The sequence below is a fragment of the Eleginops maclovinus genome, chromosome 1 (genome assembly GCF_036324505.1).
Source record: "Eleginops maclovinus isolate JMC-PN-2008 ecotype Puerto Natales chromosome 1, JC_Emac_rtc_rv5, whole genome shotgun sequence".
In the NCBI taxonomy this organism is placed as follows: domain Eukaryota; kingdom Metazoa; phylum Chordata; class Actinopteri; order Perciformes; family Eleginopidae; genus Eleginops; species Eleginops maclovinus.
The window spans coordinates 26,094,449-26,109,680 of NC_086349.1; the positions used below are offsets into that span (position 1 = coordinate 26,094,449).

Consider the following 15,232-nt stretch of genomic DNA (forward strand, 5'->3'; position numbering starts at 1 on the left):
CCTTAGTTGCAAAAAATGTCAAACAGCTTTTCTTCTAGCTATCTAAGAATGTCTTTCCACCCTCTGTTTCCCTATCAGCTATATCAGATGATTCACTGCAGGCACAACTTCTATGTCTTACAGTTGTATCGTGCAAAATGGCCCAATGAGTTTGATAATTGATTGAATTACGGCAATTCAATGTCTGAGAGGGAAATGAAGTTGCTCTTGACCACAGTTTATGTTCTGGCACTCACTCCACTCACTCTTAATTGAGTTGGATGAGTGTTTAGGGTTGTAAGTGATGATTGGAAGGCAAATGATAGATTTTTTTTTGTGTTGCTTTTGGGAGAATCCCTGTCATTCTGCCTTTTTAACTTTGATCCCCTTATGACAAACCTAATGAAAACATACAATAATAAAGCCTTTAACCCGCTCGTACATTTCCCTGAACCTGTTTTATTTATAATTAAGAGTTACCTGATTCAATAATGACGAAAATAAGAATCTTTCCAGGTGTGTGTTGGAGGGGAAATTGCTCTTGACCTCAGTCTATCTCCCGGCCTTGACTCCACATGCTCTTATCATATTCTCAGATACAAGATATTCTCCTGTACCTCTTCTCCTTCCTCCCACTTTGTCTCCCCTGACCTCTCTCTGTTCTCTCCTCCTCTTTCCTCCCCCTTCCTCTCATCTGTCCTCACTCAACCTCCCCCCTCTCTCTCTCCATCCTCCTCATCCTCCTCTTCTTCCAGCCCTCTCCACTTCTGGCTTTGTGTCAAACAACCACTCGATGTGTTGTCCTCCTCCTGCTGCTGCAGGACGGAGACTTGGCTCATGCAGCTGCAGATAATGACCCCAGAGAGAGTGGGTGAGGGGGAGGAATCGGAGATGGTGTGTGTGTGAGGGGGGGGGCTGGTATATAGAGAGGAGAGAGCAGAAAGGGCAAGCAAGAAAGAGGAAGGAAAATGTATAGAGTGAGGCCGCGAGGGATGGAGAGGAAGAGAATATAAACTTTCTCCTCCCGTTTTCTACTAACCAGCTACAAGCGCTCTAATGCTACCATCCATTATTCAACATTAGCAGCTCCAGGCTCACACACACACACACACACACCCACACACACACCCACACACACACACACACACACACACACACACACACACACACAGCTACACACACACACACACACACACACACACACACACACACACACACACACACACACACACACACACACACACACACACACACACACACACACACACACACACACACACAGCTAAGTCTAATCAACTCTCTGTAGTCAAAACCTCCGACATCTTACAAAGTAACTTCAGTCCTTGTTGTACTGACCTCTGCTGGTTCGATATCAGCTGCAGGGCGGGTCGAATATTAATGGTTCAGTGACTGTGGCCAGAAATAGAATAATAACCAGTTTTATTACAATATTCTCCACGAGGATAAACTTTATTGAATGTCAAAGCAACGAAGGCGCAGACAGAGTAACCTCTAAAAGTTGTTGCCCCTCAACAGCAAGAAAGTAATTCCAGATGTGATTGAGTTATTTTAAATCCTTTTATTGTGATTGAAGTTGAATTTGCATGTTTGAAAAACCACATTTGAGGAATATAAATGATTAAAATTATTGTAATTTACCTGGAAAGTTGAATTTATGAACCAAATATAATGAGTCATAAAGGCATTATCAGAAAGCCACATTAAATAGAGTTATTGCATCATGTTTTAATAACACTGACATACAAGTGTGTGTGTGTGTGTGTGTGTGTGTGTGTGTGTGTGTGTGTGTGTGTGTGTGTGTGTGTGTGTGTGTGTGTGTGTGTGCGTGCGTGCGTGCGTGCGTGCGTGCGTGCGTGCGTGCGTGCGTGCGTGCGCAGTAACGCTATTCAGGTCAGTGAATAGCGTTACTGATGAAATGATGTTTTTTGTGTGAGCGGAGTTAAATATAAATCAGGCTTCATTGTGTGTGTGTGTGTGTGTGTGTGTGTGTGTGTGTGTGTGTGTGTGTGTGTGTGTGTGTGTGTACGTGTACTGCATAATGTATATATAATGTATGTTTGTATATACATACAGTGTGTAGGAGCTTCATAACACAAGGGTTGGGGTTATCTCAGTAGGTTGAACATGCTTTATGTGTCTGTGTTTGTGTGTGTGTGGAGGGGGGGATGGGGGGGATGCCTGCGGGGGATTCTGGGCAGTAATTGGTTGAACTCTTGACCTTCTTGTTTCTTTTACCTTTATTCCTCGTGCAGACTAAAAACCTCTGCACAGGAAGAGCGTTCTGAATCAATCCGAAGATGTTTTTAAGCTCCTTTAGAGACGCTCATTGATTTATGGCTCAGAAATCAAAGTACACTCCACACACACGCATGCACACACACACACACACACACACACACACACACACACACACACACACACACACACACACACACACACACACACACACGCATACACACACGTTCCTGATGAACAAACTTTAAATTACTTTAATCATACACAACTCTGACTGCTGATGTTTGTTACAAGTTCATTAAGTGAACTCCATCACAACACACACACACACACACACACACACACACACACACACACACACACACACACACACACACACACACACACACACACACACATACAGTAAAAGCAAAGCTAATTTATGGTCCATTAAAGGAACATTGTGTGTAGTGTTTGGCTGCCGACTCAAAGCTGCTGCAGAATTATTGCTGCTCTCTGGTAGTAAAACACACACACACACACACACGCACGCCAGCAGCCTGATGCTTTACAGCTGTATGTGTATGCTTTTAAAACCCACTTTATTGTGTGTGTGTGTGTGTGTGTGTGTGTGTGTGTGTGTGTGTGTGTGTGTGTGTGTGTGTGTGTGTGTGTGTGTGTGTGTGTGTGTGTGTGTGTGTGTGTGTGTGTGTGTGTGTGTGTGTGTGTGTGTGTGAGCATTAAATGAAGCTAATTGTGTGTATTATTGGAGGTCCAGGGTCATTCAAGGATTCAAAGCTTATTGGTTTTTTAACAACACAATGAAATGTAGCCTGTATTGTGTCTTTTATTTGCATCAGTAGCGACCAAAACACAATGGGTTCTCTGGGAAAAACAGTACCCACTACTCATAATTGCCCCAACAACTATTGAATAATAATCCCATAATGCTGGTGGACACTAACGAGCATCATTTCACGTTTCCTTTTGCAGTTTTTCTCAGAATTCGGTCAAAATCGGCGATGCAATTGGCTGTAATTCTGGCAAACGACATGAAACTGCATCTCTGGACTCGGGATAAAAGGCTCACAACAAGAGGGTTTCACTGAATGTTGAAGTGGTTATGATTTAATCAATAATTACAGCTTTTTCTCCGCTAAAGTGCCTTTTTCTCTGAGGCACTTAGCGCTCACGATCACTCCTGGAATATCCCAGTAGCTGACCAAACATTGGTCACCACGGTGGCCCGTGGTGTCGGTGAGAGCTTGTGGATGCGTGATATTTTAACTTGAATGCACTTGTTAACAGACAAACTAAAAAGAGGTGGACAAAATGGGCCTTTTAGCGTTCCAGATGAGCCATAAGTTTGGTTATCAATCTGGGTTTTATGGCCTTGTCTGTGACCGATCTGGTGTCAGGTCACGGTGATTCTGTTTGATGTAGGTTAGCTTCTTCTGTCCGCTGGGAGCTGAGCTATTATCGGATCAATTAGATCGACAGGGACACACACTCAGGGCAGTTGTAGAGGACATGTTCAATATCGTGCAACACAGTGGAACAACGCGGCAATAAATGCTCACCTTTGGGACGGGTATAATGCCCAATATTTTGACTCAATTGGTTTTATTACTTCTAAATCGTTGTTGTTTTATTAGATCTATTAGCTTTAGCTTCACTTCTTCCCTTTTATATGCTTTCACATCACTTATTATATGTAATTCTGCTGAGTTTTCAACCTTTAAACAAGCTGTAAATTGGTTAAGTTTGGAAAGAATGGGATTTAAAAACATAGGTCCAAAGATATAATGAGAAACACAACGTATGCCGTGCTTATGGGGTCATAATGAGGGTGGTCTTCAAGTGGTGTTACCTGATGATTGTGCATGATTTGTATTTTCTCTAAACAGTCAGAGTTGAACGTAGCGCATAAGGTCAATAAACTGTGGTCTAACGAGGCGGCAGTGAGTGAACAGCTGGCAGATGCTCCCCGTCTGCACAGCTTCATTCATTTGCATTTATTTCTGCATTTGCATTCTGAGCTGTACTCTCAGGTCTGTCAGCAGCTGGTTCCACGGCACCAGGAGTTCGCACCCTTCCTTTGTTTTTGCACTCATCGATATCATGTGGCATTTATTTGCATATGAAAAGTTATGAATATGGGAATATGCAGCTCATAATAGATGACATTTCTTAAACCAACAATAATATCTCAACATTTTTAGCTGCTAAACTGACCCTTTGGCTAACGGTAAAACAACATGTTTGGCTAGGGTGACCAGACGTCCTCTTTTGCCCGGACATGTCCTCTTTTTATGTCCTGTCCGGAGCGTCCGGGGAGGTTTTATAAATTCATGAAAACGTCCGGTTTTCACAGTTTTTCATGGGACCATTAAACGTGTACTTAAATTGAATGGCGCTTTGCACAGAAGTCTACTGTACTTAGACTCCCCCCCCCAACAATCGCAAGTGTCCTCTTTTTCGCCACCTCAAATCTGGTCACCCTACGTTTGGCTTATAATGAATATAGAATATAGACCTTATTGTTTTGGCTGCTGAAAAAGCATGTTAGCTAATCTATATTCAACTGTTTAGTCCTCAATCTGAACGTGTAGCGAATCTGAACCAATTGTTTTAGCTGCTAGCTAAACTTACCTGATAGCTAACATGAATTTTAGCTGCTACACTTATGTGCCCAACTTTTTAGCGCCTAAACTTATTCATTAGATACCCTGATAGCATTAAGCTAAGCAAGCTATACATAGTTAACCGAGAGTTCCCAGTTAAGCCGCTGAACTTACTAGTCAGCTAAATTAGCTTAAATCCAGCTAATTTGATAGGCTAACTGATCTGTTAGCTAAACTAAATGAGACAAAGCTAACCTCAAGCTAACCTGGACCATTTACTTTTGTTATGATGATTTATAAGTTGAACTGAATTGAGCTGTTTCAATTCCTAACTTGACCCTTACTGATTTTAGCCAACACATGGACCCATAACATCACTTTTTTAGCCCTTTGCTGAAAGATTAGCTAACATTTAACCGCTAAAGCTGCTTAAATGCACAGATTTGAACCAAAGTGTTAAATAAAGCAAAGATAAATAGCTTTTTAGATATGGAAATGTTATATCCCCTTCGTCTGACTACTTTATTATGTTGTTCTTTATGCTGCACTTAGGTATTTGTGGTATTTATGAACACAAACACAGCTGGTGTCCCCCTTGTTGTTATTTTACAAATTGTACATCCTGAAACAAAGCCTGAATAACTGAGCAGTTTGTAGAGGAATAATAACAGTAAAATGTCAGGGAAGTGTCGGGATCAATACCAGGGTCCCGTTGATGTTCGGGGTGGATTCAGTTAGTGATCCAGCACAGATTCATCCCGGCTGTTTGGCCACAGTCTGACACCTCTGTCGATTCTTCTCAGCGCTTTTTGCCAACAATTACAGATGACTTCTTTTCCGCTCAGGCCTCTCTCGGCCATTGATCCGCTTCCAGATGCCAATATCGCTCGGTGCTGAGGACGATGGAGGTCCAGTAAAACTGACCCGAGTGCTGTCATCACTCGGAGACTGAGTCTGAGCTCCCACAGTTACAGAGCAAATTACTGTCAAGGATTCACTGCTCAGTGTTACAGTAAATTAAAACTAAGTAGACAATTAGGTTTCACAGAACACCACTGGAGGTTCTGCATGTTGAACCCATTAGCTGCTCATCACGTCTGCTGAAGTTTCAAGTTCTTTATAATCAAGTGGAGCAGTCGTTGGCAATGAAAGGCTTCGATCTACTCCCACAATGCTCTTTAAAAAAGACAAATATTAAAAGGTGGAGGAAAAGTATCATTAAAAGAGATTGTGAAAGGTAATTTTAGGCCTCGATGTGTGTAGACAAATCAGTAGACTGAATGTTAGCATGAATCCAGTAACAGTATGCATAGCCAAAATTAAGCCCCGCCCACTTTCAGGTGTAAATCCTGCATCAGAGCGAAGCTGAAAATAATAGTCTTCACGTCTTAAATCTGCTGAGTCATATATTCCACCTCCAACAACAAATAAATCCAGAGCTCCGGTTCCTTTACTTCCTCTCCAGAAAAAAGGAGAGTAAAAGAAAGGATCAGAAATCTCAGTCTCAGTGTCAGCCTGCTGCCTGCCACTCGTCCCCGGCAGACCCACCGGACATCCATCCCCTATTTATTCTCCGTAAGCTGTCTCTGCCGTCTGACCAGACATCTGACCCCATCTTCATATCTCTGGACTCATTAAACCCTTTCTGACCAGCAGAGATATTGTTTCCTGGCTTCACTTTAACATTTTACGGGGGAAATCTGCATTTTGGTAACCAGTTTAGACGAAACCCTGTTAAATGTGTAACCCAAAGTGAAGTAAAACACGACTGAAATCAGACTAAAATAGAATAATCCCTATAATGTATTTAAATGTAATGCGTAATGTTTATAAACGCATTTAGAGTTTGAATTTATCCTAACAAGTCTCCAACAGCCTCCCTCAAACATCAGGAGACTCATTATGAAACATTTGTTCACTCTGCACTTCTTTCAAATTGGCTTTTAAAGTACGGGGGGGGGGAAAGTAAATTAGCCCTCAGATATTCAGATATGAGCATTAACTCTGCAGACAGGGTCGTGGCCTTTTTTCTGGAGGACATAATCCACTGCAGCAGGTACATCAGCGCAGGCCGCACTTCATTACCTGCTTATCTGATGTTCTGTACGGACTGCAAGATTTGCATTTTAGAATAAGAAGAGTTTAATACCACAGAGAGATGGACGTTATTCAAGAAAAGAGGCAAAATGAATGACTTAATCCCCAGGAAATTTACAAGAAATCAGTAAGAAAGTAAACTAACGTCATCTGTTAGATTTAAGATTGCTTCACTTCGCAGTTTTTCATTCCTCTCCATATCTACACAAAAACATGTGTCTCCAGATAATTGGATTTTTTTTGTGGGAAATTGAAGGTTGAGGTGTTTGTTTATGAGTTGAAAGAAGTAACTTACTTTTTAAGATGTAAATAAAGTCTTAAACGCATCGTCACAAAGCTGAATACTGCTTTTCTGGGAGAAACGCATGAAAAAGTGCATTTTCAGAGAGACGTGGAAAAAGCTCCAAACATTTGGTGATCTTGAAGAATATGATGCAACCAATTATAAAAGGGAATACCAAATCTAACTCAGTAACATGCTGACAGTTTTGGGAAAAATATCCAAAGAATATGTGAATAAAGTCTGAAAATGTCCCGAAAAATATCATTAAAATGGATCGAAAATATGATGAGCCAGCAGTATGTGATGCATTGCTGCAGATTATCTTGTAAGCAGTATATAAAGGAGCTTAGAACATCTACAGGAGTAAAATGCAGAAAGAAATTGGAACAATATCAGAATAATATGTGAATAAAGTCTGAAAGATTCCCTAAAAACGTCTGAAAAAACGTACCCAGAAATATCTGAAATATTTCTAAAACTATTTGGAAAATGTCCAAAGAAATGTCCTATAAATATGTCTGAAAAGGTGACTGAAAATCTTTCAAAAAATATGTAAAATAAATATGTTAAATGTCTGAAAAATGGACCAAAGATATGTTAAAGCTGTCTTTTAATAATGTGAAAAAAGTCAGAAAGATATATGAAACAAACGTGGTGATATTATAGAAGATGAGGCGTTGCTGCAGATTAAACTACTCAACAGTTTATAAAGGAGGTAAACACATCTGCAGCAGGATAGTATTTTTACAGTGTGGTATTAATACTTTTACTGCAGATAAGGATCTAAATACTCCCTCCATCCCCGAGAGAAACGTTGTATATCTACTGTACATTAACGCTTATACTCTATCCAATATCTGCACTTGATGGGAGCAATAAAAAGCCCAATCGCCGCTTGTTTTATCGTCTCAACGTTAGATATTATGAGCGGGGATCCGCTATTCCTTGTAATTGGAATCAGCAGCTGTAATAAAACATAACACTTACGTAACAATCCTCACAGGTGAAGCTGTTGCTGTTTAATGACTGCTACCGTAAAATGTGGATCAGCAGCTGTAAAGTGTCTGAGCAGAATCACACAAACCATCCTGGCCTTCTGCCCACTATCTAATCTCCTCCTCCTCCTCCTCCTCCTCCTCCTCCTCCTCCTCCTCCTCCTCCTCTTCCTCTTTGTCTCACTATCTGTGATTTATGGCTCTGTGCTATGAAAGGTGAAGGCCACAACCGGCAACTTGTGTGCACGTGCAGCAGCCAGGGAGACAGTCATATCTTGTACAGCGTTTACAGTTTGTGTCTCTGAGCTGTTTCTGTTTTGTGTTTAACTTCCTCTCCTTCCACCTGGCTAGAAAGTCTCTTGAGGCCTTCAATTGAAATGTTGCTTCTTTGGCTGTTTGGGTTTTCCCTTTCCTGTAGTGTGTTCTATAGGTTTTAGTGCATGTAAATGGTCTGCAGAGGCTAAAATCCAGAGGGAGTTTGTTTCCCCCTGTGTGAAAAGCCTCCTTCGTTCACAGCAATGTAGAAACAGTATTCGGATCCTTTACTTAAAGAGGCCCTGTTATGCTTTTTTGGGGGGTGTTCTCTTTACTGGAGTGTGTTGTACAGGTTTGAATGCATGTAAATGGTCTGCAAAGGGTAAAATCCCAAAGTTGTAGGATGTGGGTTGAATCAGAGCCCCCCAATCACGAAAGAATGGAGATGAATAATAAATGAAATGTATTTAATAGGGAAGGTTTTCATCTTCCTTTAAAGTCAGAACAGCTTTCTTAGAAGTTGGGACCGTGTTGTGATTGATCAACTAATTAGAGAAGGTTTGAGTGCATGTAAATGGTCTGCAAAGCCTAAAATCTCTTCCGTGAAATCATTTGACATCATTGTGCTCCTATCGGCTAACGCTCCGTGCATGTCTCCCTTTTAGTTGTTTATTTTAATGTCTAAAAGAAGGACACCTTGAGTGAGAACATATTAAAGGGACTACATATCCCATCTGTCCTTGCAATGTCTGACGAATCTCCAAGATGAGCTGGAGGACAGAAACATGGATGCTTTTTGATTTACTTCCTAGATAAGTTGCAGATAATGGAGGTTTTGTTCTCCATGTTTGCTGACGATGTGACTGTTTCCCTCTCTGCAGGTACGGAGACATGGTTCCCAACACCATCGCCGGGAAGATCTTCGGCTCCATCTGCTCCCTGAGCGGCGTGCTGGTGATCGCCCTGCCCGTCCCCGTCATCGTGTCCAACTTCAGCCGGATCTACCACCAGAACCAGAGGGCGGACAAGATGAGGGCGCAGCAGGTCGGTTACTAATGATCATTAAAAAAGATTAATAATGATGTGTTATGTTAATAACGATAAGTCGGAGAAACTTCCTGCAGAGCCTCGGACAGTTCTCATTTCTGGATGCACTCTATAAAATCTCATCCAAAAAAAATCTGATTCACCAGAGAAAAGATGAAGTATGACAGGCTTTAACCTTAATACTCCTCTGTGAGTGTGTGTGTGTGTGTGTGTGTGTGTGTGTGTGTGTGTGTGTGTGTGTGTGTGTGTGTGTGTGTGTGTGTGTGTGTGTGTGTGTGTGTGTGTGTGTGTGTGTGTGTGTGTGTGTTGCTGACGGTGCTCTTCTCTCTCCGTGTCTCCGTCCAACAGAAAGTGCGTATGGCTCGGATCCGCATGGCCAAGAAAGGAACAGCCAACGCCTTCCTCCAGTACAAAGAGGACCGAAACATCGGGGTGAGACACACACACACACACACACACACACACACACACACACACACACACACACACACAGTCAGTCGATAGTTTCTCACTATCGAGCAGGAAGGGTGGATTACGTTCCGGTTACCTCAGAGAGTGATGGAGCGAGATGGAAAGAGGACCAAAGAATAGATAGAAAATGAGAAAGGCAGCCAACTATTTTAATTAAATAAATAACACATTTAACTACAAGGTGCTTCTTAATCCTTGACAAAAAACATAATGCATAAGTGCAAAAAACTCAATATAAAAGGACATTTAAACACATGTTGGATCAAAGAGTGTTCTTCTTAACTCTGACAAAATGAGTAGTTACTTTTATTTCTGTATACTGTAATAAACATTTTAAATAAACATTTAGATTATTGATTGTTCTTCACATTTTTTATTTAACTTCCCTCTGTTTGTTGATCTATTTTCCCAAAATTAATTAATGTTTTTAATTCTGATTAAGATTTTTTGCTAAAATGTGGCAATTTTGACATCATCCCCTAAACTCCAAAACTAAGAGATGTGACCCATTTAAAATGAAATGCCAATCTAAATGTTTGTCAAAGAAAACCCCATAGCCCAGCGTTACCGGTGCCATAGGTCCCAGACAGACAGTCAGACAGACAGTCAGACAGACAGACAGACAGACAGACAGACAGACAGACAGACAGACAGACAGACAGACAGACAGACAGACAGACAGACAGACAGACAGACAGCAGCAGCAGCCTGGCAACACTCAGCAGACTCCAGTATTTGGACCCTTTACTTAAAGGGGTCCTATTACCCTTTTGGGGGTTTCCCTTTATATAGGTTTTAGTGCATGTAAATGGGCTGCAGAGGCTAAAATCCCCATGTTTCCTCCAGAGGGAGTTTCTCTCTCACACACTCCCCACCTGAAACGCCTCCACTGGACTCCTTTGTTTACTTCTAGAACATAGTGACATCACTGTGGAAAACTCACGCTTCTATTGGCTATCGCTGCAACACATTGTAGGTGATAGGTTTAGGGGCGGGACTTCTCTTAGCGGTTGACCAATCACAACACACTCGTCACATGATCCCAACTTCAAAGAGAACGTGTTGGACATTAAAGGAAGACCTTTGCATTCAATATATTTCATTTATTATTCACCTCCATTCTTTCATGACAGGTGGCTCTGACATAAGGATTTTAGCCTCTGCAGACCCTTTACATGCACACAAACATATAAACACACTACATGAAAGATAACCCCCCCCCCAAAAAAGCACAATAGGGCCTCTTTAAAACCTGAAGGAAGCTACTGTACTCCAGCGTCAGACTTCTGTTTCCTATTCAGCGTATAGACTTATCCCACTTTCTGCGAAAAGAAGATATTTGAGTCTCCAAGAAGAATAAGGAGGGTGTGGAAGTGTCGGTGAACTCTGCCACCGATCTGAGAAACTTCATCTCTCAGTTTCATCACGACTCCGAGACTCTCTTGGTTTTATCTTTTTACTTTCAGTCAGAAGATGAAACATTTACTGGGTTTCAATGTTTGATCTGTGAAACGGCTTTAAGCTGCAGGTAGAGAGAGGATGGAGCTCTCACACACACACACACACACACACACATCCAGACATTGTCCTAATCCCTCTTCTACTCTCGGGAAGAAAAAGAAAAGGACTTTTGGATTTAAAGAGTGCGTAATGAGGAAGCCGAATACGAGAGACGTATAAAATAAGAGGATGAAGGAAAGGAGGGAAGCAATGGAACGATGTGAGGAGAGGAAGAAGGAGATCAGACTTCCTGTTTGAGTTATCTTAATAAAAGATGGGAAAATCTGCCTTTTGTTAAACTGACGGGTTGAAGAGGAAGCAAAAGATACGTTGAGTGATGACTGTGAGAGATTTAAATGAAAGGAAAGGGATTTAAAGATTAGAATAGTTTGGATTGGCCTTCATTCATTGAAGTTGTTTTGTGGGGAAAGATGTAAGTGTAGTAAAGGTTAAATGAGCAGCGGTTATTATTCATCAACTATTTAAACCAAAATATCCATCTTTTAGTTCTTCCTGTTAATGTAGACTTCTCCAACAATGATTACTTGCTAAAACATTAATAAAAGTTAACCTAAGGACAGATCATGGGCTCATTAACGCCTACATTTGCACTGAATGTTGCGTGCACATGTTACAGTATTCCAGTCAGGGTTTCCGATCTGCCGGTCAAAGTGACCGGCCGAGGTTTCACCTTCCGGACATTTTGATAACACCACGGTCAAATATTCCATCGTTCCTAATTAGGCTAGTGTAGAAACATTTGAAGTAGACTAGTAGCTTACAAAATGACAATTTGACACACAAAAATAATTTAACACATTTATTGGCCTTACTTTCAAATAATTACGTGAACACTTATTGCGCAAACGACCCCGTGCATTATTTGCACGAGGTGCCCGAGTTAATTTTAAGAGACGTATCTGATGAACCAATCATCCTTCCATATATATCAAACAAATAAAAAATAAATACAAATATTTCTATTTAGTTTAATAAACTAATCCCCCTTACCCACATACAATTAAGACTTTTAACAGCCCAACAATAGGCTACACGTAAGTTATATCAACGGTCTTGACGTGCACCTGATATGGTGCGGTTTAAGTAACATTTTAAATTAATAGGCATGAGGCCATCAAATTATTCATAGGCCTACACTGCCTCGTAGCCTATAATTACACTACTTTTTACGGTTTTTGGCAGTGTTGAGATTGGCAGCTGCCGACATGAAATCGAAAGTTTGTAATGTCTCTCCACAACTTGCGATGCGCATAAGGCTACTGTGTTACTACATTAGACTTAGCCTAAATGGTAGTAATATTCTGAAAATCAAATTGAGTTAGATAGAGGGATTATTAGTCAATTTCAAACGGACACTTTGACCGGTGAGATTTCATTTTCTCGGACATTTTTTTTTTTTCCCGGCCAATGTCCGGTAATTACCGGACAACGGAATGTCTGATTCCAGTGTCTGTTTTATGCAGATGGGACCATTTTTATATTCCCCTAACCAGACTCTACTTATCTCTAATCTGCCTGCCATAGGATGTTCTCCTCGTCCACTCTTACTACCCTACCAGTGTTCCAGTAGCACCCTGCAAATACTCAGAAAGTCTTTTAATATTTATAAAATACCAAGAAACCCAACCTGACTTCAGGGCTTTATTTATCTTTTACAAGAAAATGTCTCCTGGTATTTTTGTCCTCAAACTAACTTTGAATCGAGGAACACCAAGGTTGTTCTTATGATTTGTCCACTAACGTGTGTATATTCTACTGTGTGTGTGTGTGTGTGTGTGTGTGTGTGTAGGACCCTGACGGTGACAACTCGGCTCTGTGTGTGAAGAACAGATCAGCGTTCGAGCATCAACACAACCACCTGCTGCACTGTCTGGAGAAAACCACGGTGCGGATCCAAACCATCTCACGGCTCACATCGTACAGAGAAATATCTGACGCTGAGATCTCTGTTCACACCTTCAGAGTTTAACACACCTTCAGGATCTCACTGATTAAATTAAATATGTAACTTCATTTTAAATTGATCAGAGTGACAGAAGTTTGGATCCATGTTTTGAATCATTGTTATCTCTCTGGTTTTTCGGTCATTGGGAAAGTTTATTCGGATTCAGAGACATACTGTAGCCCTGTGCATTATTATCTCCCTAAAAGCTCTTTGTTACTTTTTATTATTTGACTCCCCTTGATGCAGTTATATTTTCTATTAATTTTTCTCATTATTATTTATATATTTTTTTATTTGTATTTCTTTCCTCTTTTATTTCACATTTACATTTATTAAATTATTATTTGATTGTGAAATATTTGCACTAACTATTCAACTGTCACCTATCACTTATGGTTATATTAAAACACTGCTGTAAAATACACATTTTTACATATATATCTGTTTATAAATTGTGCTAAAATGTGCAGTTTTACTCAAACTTTGTGTATTTACCATCATTTAATTGCATTCCTAAATGAAGCAACTTACATGAAAGGTGATTTTCCTGCCTGGGATAAATTAGGCTGTGTGTGAGTCTGTTCTCCTGGTTTGTATAAATATATTTGTTTTATTATAAATAATGATTTAATTCTAAATGGAGCAATGTCACAAAATCCAATTTCCCCCCCGGGCATAGATTTCTGATTCTGATCGGATAAAAGCTGATCTTGATATAACCTTTAACTCTTTGAATCATTCGAGTGTCTCACCTCCCCCCCCGCTCTTCTCTCCGGACAGAACCACGAGTTCACCAACGAGATGAACTACAGCGAGCTGTGCATGACGGAGTCGGTGGGCTACAGGACGAGTCGCAGCACCTCCCTCTCCAGCCACCAGGGCGCGCAGAACAACTCCACCGGCTGCTGCCCGCGCCGCGCCCGCCGGAGAGCCGCCATGAGGCTCGCCAACTCCACCGTGTCCGTCAGCCGGGGCAGCGTCCAGGAGCTGGATACCCTGCACCTCAAAACCACCTCCATACCCCCACAGACGTAAATACAGCGACGCTAATGAAATAATATCTAAAACTAAGGGCTGCACCGGATAGGTCAAATCTGTCATGGTCCCTTCATCGTTTACAACAGCTTCTTTTATGTCTTCTCTTTTGCATTTCTATTTATTGTGTTTAAAGCTGGCATTTCTGCACAGCTGCAGATAAAAATGCACTAATACTATATCAGCTATTTTCATTAAGACCTTTTTAGAACATTTCCCAAAAACTACAGAGCATTACATTACACATGACTCTGCTTTAACCCATGTTTGTTGCTGTTTAGCCGTTAACACAGAACCGTGTCTGCAACCCAGAAAGACACACATCTGTATCATATAACAGCGCCTTAAATCACATGTGCAAACCCAAAATAATGATGAGTAAATACATATTTAGGACGAGGATGTCATCAAATATAATGACAGACGAACTTTGATAGAAAATTCCATTTTATCTGAGATATTTTCACAAAGCTGGAGGCTAGTCGACGGTTTTTCATGTTTGTTTAGTTCTGCTGGGTGATTTAGGACTTCTGCACGGTTTGTATAATCTGAGTTTTTCCCCCAAAAACACAAATTACCAGCTGTGCAAATCTAAGCTAGCTCCCAGAGCATGATGCAGTTTCTTATAAGTCAAGAAAAGAGTGAAAAATGAACTGAATCTGGAGAAAGAGATGAAGACTTTTCTTGGTTTCCTTCCTTCCATCGTTCTTGTTTTACCCCATCGTTAATTGTTTTGCTCGTTAAA

At 40.9% G+C, this 15,232-nt stretch overlaps 1 protein-coding gene across 1 annotated transcript in view; it reads left to right on the top strand.

Moving 5' to 3' along the window:
• The window catches only part of kcnd1 (potassium voltage-gated channel, Shal-related subfamily, member 1), a 46,002-nt gene that overhangs the window by 29,485 nt on the left and 1,285 nt on the right, over nucleotides 1–15,232 (top strand). The window contains exons 4-7 of the mRNA XM_063881893.1: nucleotides 9,350–9,512; nucleotides 9,864–9,947; nucleotides 13,297–13,392; nucleotides 14,233–14,483. Of these exons, the coding sequence (XP_063737963.1) occupies nucleotides 9,350–9,512; nucleotides 9,864–9,947; nucleotides 13,297–13,392; nucleotides 14,233–14,483 (594 nt within the window). The remainder of the gene's footprint in view (nucleotides 1–9,349; nucleotides 9,513–9,863; nucleotides 9,948–13,296; nucleotides 13,393–14,232; nucleotides 14,484–15,232) is intronic.